We start from the raw sequence: 8,983 nt of genomic DNA, 5'->3' as shown, positions 1-8,983 counted from the left end.
AAAACACGTCATATGAGATACAATGCTTCGACGAAATAGCTGGATTTTTCGAGTGGGTATTCTTGCGTAGTTTTATTTGATAAATGAATTAGCTCAGTCTGCAAGCTCCGCACAGTCTGCACGGCTCGCATGGTCTGCAGTTTTATCATGACCGTGCATGATGGTCATTGCTACCTTAAGGGTTTTGCCAAATATATCAAATTGATAAAACCAAATAATATTGATTATTTTTTGCATAAAAAGCATACGGATGTTTATTTATACGGCAAAAGCAACAGAAGATACAACATCCTAAGGCGACCAGTACTACAAACCCCGCCACTGGAATGGCAATGATCAGGATTTTTTCGATCCTCGATATTGTTTTATACAATGTCTTGTGAACTCTGGGAAGGGTATGACGTCATTACATTGCTTTGTGTTTGACATTATTCACAAATTTTGATTGGAACTGCTTTGTTTGGCTTTTTCTTTCTTTTTATAAGTTCCCTAGAAAATTATTTAGTGGCTCTGCGATAGGACTTTATCAGGTAAATATCCATTCAAAATCATGAGTTCGTCATATTTTTCCTAAAAAAGTCAAAATATTCAGACAACTTGATAATCACCAAAGAGAATGAGTATGAGGCATGAGTTGAATTAGTATAGGTAATCACATGATTTCGAGTGCAATTTGGAATAAATAAGCACGAGTGAATTTGTAAAGGCTAACATAATTGCACGAGCCCGTTGTGATCTTTCAAAAAAAATTAACAAGTGCTTATTTATTCCAGATTGCACGAGAAAAATCATGTGATTACGTGTTAGTAATATACATGTAAAAATACTAGATGGCTTATCATAATTAAGCATAAGCAAAGCGCGCGCATCAAGTGCAAAAATAATTTATTCAAACCGTTCGTTCGGTCAAAACAACTGCGTACGATCAAAACAATAATATGCAATGATATCTCCCCATCTTGAAGGCGCAAAAAAGTTCAAAGCCCGGCTAAACAGTTCAAGGAATTGTTCAGTCTGTGTCCGAATCAATTTCGATGAAATGGAATCGTCTTTTCCGAGGTTTAACCATGTTTGTTTTTAATTTCGGCGTTGGATCGTTATAGCAAAGTGTTAAGCTGGGTAATCGTAATTTTCGATTTCCTTGGCAATTTCCTTCTCTAAACACCACTTTTTCCAAACCGACTACTAAAAAGCAGTGCTTTTTACAGTGTTTTCGTTGTTTGAGCTGTTTTTCAGCTGCGGTGGCGAAGCAAACCTTCTTAACACGCCGGCCATTATTTCGCTTGCAAATTTTCACATTTTCAAATTTTGCTGCGATATCCAAGGCTCACATTTGATTGACTATCTGTGAGTTTCTTTGATTATTGACCTATCAGAATGTCTGATTATTTACTTTCTTTGCACCGAATAAACTCTCTTCTGCATTTAATTACCTGAAACTGCATTTATCTTAACCAATCAAAACTGAGTAATTTTTCCATGTATATTATTATCATCAAATACTTCAGACGAAAGTAGATCATAAAGAGAGAAATGTTATGAACATCCTGAGGTCGGATTAATTATCTGGGGTAGTACTTTTAGGTGTAATCAGTGTTATCCGAACTCAAAATAGTAGACCTTTCAGTTAAGGTAAGAAACTTTAGTTTTAAAAACCTTTCAAGTTTTTGTTCACGCCAACCGTGGGAAAGGATATTTTTTTTTCGATCTAAACAAAGAAAGTCGAGAATGAACCGGAAAGAAAAATGGATGCTCCACATGATTTGTGATCCATCCTTTCATCGCAAAGTTGACAAGGTTAGCAGAAATTAGCTTTGAAAGGAAAATTTCCGTAAAAGTTGAACAGCACTGTTAATTGTGGTTGAAATGAATGAATTAGTGCTCTCTTAAAGGTTTTCTGATGTACTCATCGACTTCCGGCCGCTGATTACAATTCATCGGCTTTGAATATTTAAAAGCAGTCTCTTAGGTCATAACAAGAGATTACAAACAGTTCACTTTCTCTTGGTCACTATCGGGGCATTTCGGAAACAGCGTCGCCTCAATTTTTCATGTTCTAGTTATTTGGAATCCGTCGGTGTACATATCTCCTACTCTTGTTATCCTTTTTCACTTTCGTTTAACTCTCCATCGCAGAATGATAGAAATCACAGTGAAGTGAAAGGCGTCATGTTTATGTCTAACGAGATCAGACGAGCCGCTACCCGCAGAGCGAACCATCCCGAAAGAAATGTGGTTGCTTTTATTAATATTGACTCGCGTACAAACTGTCTCCAAAATATTGGCGCACCCAGAAAATATATCTACAGATGGAAAAATTAAAGAAAAATGAAAAAACTTCCTTCAACAAAACTCGACACTTTCCATCTTGAAAGTTATTGATATGTGCTCCAGTTGAGTGACGCGTCCGCCATTAGAGACTAAAAGATATATAATTATTTAATAGCGTTAAAAATTCGTCCTGAAGATCAAATCTAACCCCTTCAAAAAACAAAACACACAAAACCATCAAACAAAGATTATAGCATCTCTAGAAATTTCCTCGAGGTATCATTTGTGCATTTTTCTTTTGTTTCAGAGGGCTAGCTTAAATTCAGCAAAGGTAAGCAAGGAAGTATGCAAAAGTTGTGCTATGGTTTTCCGAGAAAACAAGACTAACCACGTGACATATCATTTTGACCAACTTCCGGAATTTCTAGGAAACACATTTTTCTGTTCTTAGAAATCGTACCTAACACAATTTTCTTTCATTTCGCCTAAGAGTTTGTTGGCGAGAGATGTAATTCATGGAAGAGACGATGAGGTTCGTAAAAACTAGCCCGACAGTTTGCTAAATTATCTGAATTTATACATAATAAGTAAAATGCCGGCTAAATCGCGAAGGTGTGAAGTCAGTTAACATATCAGAAGTCCTTTGTTTGAGTCATCTGTTTGCGAATAAAAACATCAATTATTATGCTGCAACTCGTAATTTTAGTTATCGCTAGTAGAAGCATCAACACCATCCAAATGCTTTCAATATTGAATCTTGATGCAGTTATGTAGCAGAAATATTCGCAAGGAATTTCACCAAGAAATGGGCAAAATACGTGAAGTATGTTTATGCAATTTTTAACTTAAGGAAATATTTGAAATATTCTTCTCTACCAGCAGTTGAAGTTCGCTTAAAAGGCTCATTCACCGGCATTTGTCATATTGATCAGTTTAAAGTATACAGCAATGAAGTTTAGCCGAAATTAACTGTCATAAATTTCTACTATTAATGATTGAAACACTTTTTAGATAAGCCATTCTTACAAAGCTTAGGATTCCATCAGATCATTAACAATGGGTGAGTACCAAGTTTAATTTTATGTTTTTTACTTGTTTATCTGCGTTAAAACGCTAGGAAATTTTACCTACTATTAGATATAAACACTTCAAAACTGATATAACCTCCGTGCGAAGTTGGCTCCATGAATAATATATAGATTTAGCCAAGCCTATAAGCGGAGCTCTTGTTAGTGTATTTTCCAGCCCTTCATTATACTGACCAAATACTGCAATAAAACTCTTCAGCACTCGCTGTTAAAGAGTTTTTTCAAGTGGATTAAAAGACTAGACGAGGTCTGAAACCTGGGGACGATGTTCTCACAACTTTCAAAGCGATCAACAAGCTTGCTAGGCAGTGGTATCTTTAAAAAATTTAGGACTTTCGTTGTTGTTCCTGATGTTCTGAGCAAATTTTCGAAGATAGGGAATGTTCTCTTCTTACGATGAAGCGTATGATGTCAGCATCAGTTGAAATTATATTCTATTGAATGTGACGTATAATTTCGGTTTGGGAAAACGAGCCAAAATTAAGGGAAACCATGGTAAACTACTTCGCTTTAAGACATCACTGACCGGTTGAAGTGTATACACGCGAGCACAGCGAGTCAGAAAAACTATACGCCAGAATCGTATGGGCTTCTTTTATATCTTCTCTTGAAGGTGCAGGGATGACCGCTTGCCCCACCGTTTTTCCCTAACGTTTCAACCTCCTCTGTTTAGCGTAGAAAATTAAAAAGAAAAGTAATTTTCAACTCGTGCTTGAACCTGTAATTTCGCTTTTGGCTATTCTTGTTTCATGATTATCCCCTGGTTGGAAATATACGAAGTCGTTTTCTGATTTTTCTGTTATTTAATTTGGTAACCTCTGCTGTAACTGCATATAATGTGGATGTTCTCAAGAAAACTTGAGATAATACCTGGATTTCATTTCCACATCACAGAAATCAATTCCAAACATCAATCAAGTTTTCTCTTTAGTTTAAAGCTGAGTTGATGTTGTTATCGGCTGTATTAAATAGGTTGAAAAGTTTTAGATGGTATTTTCTCATGTTTGCCATTAATTGAATTTACTGGAAGTTGGAGTTGTTGCAACATGTGAACATGAAACGTAACAATAACTTTCTTGATATGTAAAAAGTTTTCATTTGACTATCTACCGGCAGTCTTCATATTATATTTCAACCAAACCATTTTCCACAACTTGTAAACACCATTACAAAATAATTAGTCAGGGGAATGGAAAATTTGTGGCATATACACCATGTCTGAAATTCCATGTCCATGTCATTCTTATTTTGATGAACTAGTTTTGAGAAGGATGCAATATTTTACTACATAAATTTGATGCAATTGCGCTGTGCACAAAACTTTAATTTGACTTTAGTTTTATAGCCAATACCAAACCCTACACATAATAAAATGTTAGGAGGATCAGAGGAAAAAATGTGCCATACATCTGTAAGATCTCATGTAATTATTTTAATTACATGAATATTAACTGATACTAGGAGATCTAAGAATATTTAATAGAAAAGAAAATTGGTTGAAAAATTAGAATTCAGCACAGGCTAGATGAACATGATTCTTAGAAAAAGAAATGTATACTATTGAAAAAGCTTGGCAAACTTTTTTCAACACTTGCCTGTACATGTGCAGCATGTAGTAATTAGTCATTTGAAGTATCATAACCCCTGTTTTATGCGTTGAAAACACATGCAGATTTCCTCTAAACCTGTAGTTCTAGCCTCAATGACTTCTAAATTTTGATGCACACCTCAAAAGGAGAACAAATAAATTTCAAGTTTCTACTTATTCAATTTAAATCATGTTGGTTAGTGAGGTAAAATTGAGTCAAACATTCATATGATGACAGGTTCAAGAAATTTTCACAACTAATTTTCAAGGTTAGCCGAACAATCACCATCATGTACAAATTAGACCACGTATGTACAGATTATTCCCAAAAGAATTATCTGTGGTAAGAGGGTACGCTTTCCTTTCTTCATTTAGAGAAATAATGAACTTCTTATCTTTCCACAAGCTCAGTGGAAAGTGAGAGTGAATGAAACTGATAGTGATTATGTTACTTGGATAAATATCCAAAGAAGAATAAAAATTAAGATATGGTCTATGCAACTCTCTTATTTTAATTTTTTAACCTTTAAAGCTAAGGCATTCATATTCTTGCTGTGTACATTATGTGGACACCAATTAATCTAACTTTCATGCATCAAAATACAAAAATGCTCTCTTCATCTATGTGCCCTAAACATTACATGGGAGGAGGCAGGTTTAAGTAAAAACACAAATCAAAATAGGAGGGTCCCCATTAATTTCAGTCCTAATTAAAGGAGGATGCTTGCTTTTCTAGATTCCCACCATTTAAAACTCACATATCTTGTGACCAATTCCTTATATCGATATTTAGTTTGGCTATGAGCATTGGTAAGAAACACCATGCATTAATGAAAGCTTGAGCAAGAGTATTTAATGCAATGTAAGTAATAATATTGCATGTTACAATGTGGTAACTTACACAGCAAAGTTATATAATCACATAATTCCAAACAAAGGAAGACAGGTTATTGACTCACCTACTTCAACTTTTGAGGGCTTAAGTTACAGAAAAATAGATATGGTAAACAGTTACAATTAATACAAAGTTGAAAGTTTGAAGGCTAAAAGATATAGTACATTACAATCATCAGACCCTATGCACTCTAACAAAAAAGGGTCAACTACCACCATAATTTCTCTCAAACATCCATGCTTACAGGAAATTATTAATTTTTGTTACTAGGTTGTACTGTACTTACAATACTTCTACCAACACAAATGCATTTTTCTAAAGTTGTCTCAGAGCGTAGGACTTTACAGGTCATGTGGAATATTCCTGCACGGGGAATGACAAATTTCAATTACCCCCAGCAAACTTTAATCATCAGAATTGCAAGCCAAGGTGTATTTACCAAGTGCTCAAGTTTCCAATTTAGTCAGCTAATTGTTACAGCTAAGTTTAATCCTTCTTGAGGCTATCTTCAGCTTGATCATCCTGTTAGATGTGAAAACATCAAATGTTACTCACATTCAGATAATTACCAGAATTAAGTTATAATATTTTTAATAACCCACATCCTTAAACCCTTTAACTCTTATGTGTGACCAAGACAGAATTTCTCCTCACAATATCAATACAATATCACACAGACAAGCAATGAGAATAAAGAAAAATATTAATTAGGGTATTATTAGTTGTTATAAAATGCATACAGTTAACACTTTAATCCCTGAGAGTGACTGGCATCTAATTTCTCCATTCAATATCAGCCCTGAATCAAGCATTAAGGTCATGAGAATAAAGGAAATGATCACCAACCAAAGAACCTCTTGATTGTTAAACAAATTCTCCTTGCCAGCTCATTAGGAAATTTATAGAGAACAGTATGGAGAATATGCATACTGATGTTAGGGTGGAAAGGGTTAAAGACATCATGTAATCAGTTTTATATATGTAGAGAATTGCTTGAATATATGATTGTGGTAAGTGCAAGTGCCTAGTAAACATCATTTTATGGTCTTCTACTCTTCCACCTTGGAGGATGCCTTGTGCACATAAAAATTGAAGTTCAGTGCCTTTAGTAGCTTTTTTGGCTACAACGATCAAAACAGAACAACAACCACACCAGAAAATCTTTTTAAAGACACCCCTACAATAATAGGTACACATAACTGACATGTTTGAGTGAAGCATGTTAAGCATTAAGGTATGATTGTCAATTTGCTTTTCATTACTTGCAAACAGCTTATCTCTATCAGCTTTGAAAACTTCTGTATCTTTGCTTGTGAAGAAAAGCATTTCCCATGAACATTTAAACATTAAAGACAAGCTCCCATCTACAGATTTTTCCATTGTTTCATAACATCAGATTCTCATCACATTTCTTCGTTATATTTGAAAGCATTCGAAAATTTTGATCCTTACAATATAATGAAATTCCCCATTTTAAACCTTTTAGTCCCACTAATGACCTAGAGAGAATTTCTCTTTACACTATCAGTATGAGAATAAAGAAACACATCAATTAGGGAATTATTGATTGATCCCATTCCAAATTCTCCAACCAAATATTACATTGAAGTGTATGGCTGACAGCAAGGAGAATTATGGATGAAATCTTGAGGGTGAAAGGGTTAAGACACATATGGTAATCATATGTACTAGACAGCAAATAAATGTAAGTTCAAACTCCAGTAAAGTGTTCTTATGTATAAGGAATTTTCGAAGTCATTTAAATTAAGTTGACTTAGTAATTCTGATTTTAGTTAAAAGGATGAAAAGAGAATGCCAATTATGAATTTTAAAGATTGAATTTAAAAAAACTACTAAAATATGGCATATCTATTCACTGAGGTTTTAATCAATAGCTGGCACACAGAGATATAAAAGAGGCTTTGTGAAAAAAAAAAAAAAAAAAAACAAGTCAATAAAATTAAAGATTTAGGAGAAGCATATGGACATCAACTAGTTTACTGATGTTCTCATCTGAATTCAATCTGCAAGGAAGAGAACTTTGCAACCCTTCTGTTTTATCTTCTCTCACTTGAATTAAAACATAAAGTTTAATTATTTGCAGGCAGGTTAAGGAGGAAATTAAAGGAATGGATATATGTTACATAAAAGGAAACCCCTCACAATAAAAATAAAGCAGAAGCATATCACCTACATGTCTATGCTTCTGAATATAATAGGTATTTTTTAAGCAATTATCTACATATGTAAACCGAGTGCAATATACGGTCGTAAAAGCAATTTTATTCTAACCTTCCTCCTTGAAGGGTGCCTTGCGTATCAAATATATCAAGTTCAGTACCTCCAGAGTCACAAGCCGGGCTTTTAGGGCTACAAAATAATAAAATAATCAACGAGTTATGTCAGGCCAATTTATCGAGAGTCAATTAAGTATAGTTTCCTTGAATCGTATGGGAAGTTTAAAATGTGCTTCACTTGTGCTACATATACAAATTTATCATTCTTAACTACTGGTGAGATTCCGAGAGTATGACCCAATTAATTCAAAAGAAAATATCCAAGCAGGTTACAGAAATGATTTACGAATTGTAAACTGACACAGTGCCATGCAATATTGTATTCCAAATGAACTTCCTGTTGCATAGAGAACAGCTTAATATACTACTTGTATTGTTATGCTACCACACTTCAGTAGGAAAAGCAAGTAAAGTTTGTGAAATGTTTATGACGGCGATGCCTGCGTGTCCCGGGGTGCTTGTTGCAAATTCAATACTCTACAGCACTTAAGAGGCACTTAAAAAATTGGCCTGGCACGTACTGTTTGCGTTTTCTTACCTGGCTATGTTGTCCGATATAACGCCATTCATTACATTTTTACACCGGCACTCCACTAGACGTTACCAGCTGGCAGCCTGTATGGATAGTGAAGCCGCCATTGTGGATATCCTCAGCGACCACGCAATATTGGCCCCTCCTCTCCCCTCCCCCTTAACCTACCGTTATGGTTGAGTGCTTGGGTGGGGAAGACAGAGTTAGGATGTTTCAAGGCTGAGTGCTATAATATTTGCATTGTTTCGTTCCCTCAGACGTTGAAAATCGTGTCAGTGACTTTTTAGTATAGCCTTTTTAGAGGCATAGAAT

General features: G+C 34.9%; 1 protein-coding gene and 1 long non-coding RNA gene across 2 annotated transcripts in view; one reads left to right on the top strand and one right to left on the bottom strand.

The window, feature by feature from the left end:
• Positions 1 to 2,688: 2,688 nt before the first annotated feature.
• LOC149040493 (sacsin-like) overlaps positions 2,689 to 8,983 on the top strand; it is a 31,397-nt gene continuing 25,102 nt past the window's right edge. Inside the window, exons 1-2 of the mRNA XM_089182608.1 lie at positions 2,689 to 2,803; positions 3,283 to 3,331. Of these exons, the coding sequence (XP_089038734.1) occupies positions 3,328 to 3,331 (4 nt within the window). The 5' untranslated portion in view covers positions 2,689 to 2,803; positions 3,283 to 3,327. The remainder of the gene's footprint in view (positions 2,804 to 3,282; positions 3,332 to 8,983) is intronic.
• LOC149040494 (uncharacterized) lies at positions 4,653 to 8,813 on the bottom strand. The gene is made up of 3 exons (XR_016179798.1): positions 8,678 to 8,813; positions 8,135 to 8,212; positions 4,653 to 6,364 (listed from the first exon to the last, which is right to left on the bottom strand). It is a non-coding gene; the product is annotated as an uncharacterized LOC149040494 (long non-coding RNA).

The sequence above is a fragment of the Pocillopora damicornis genome, chromosome 9 (assembly GCF_964200805.1).
Source record: "Pocillopora damicornis chromosome 9, jaPocDami1.2, whole genome shotgun sequence".
Lineage (NCBI taxonomy): Eukaryota > Metazoa > Cnidaria > Anthozoa > Scleractinia > Pocilloporidae > Pocillopora > Pocillopora damicornis.
Note: the sequence above shows the minus strand (reverse complement) of the source record. Positions and strands in the feature narration are given on the sequence as shown.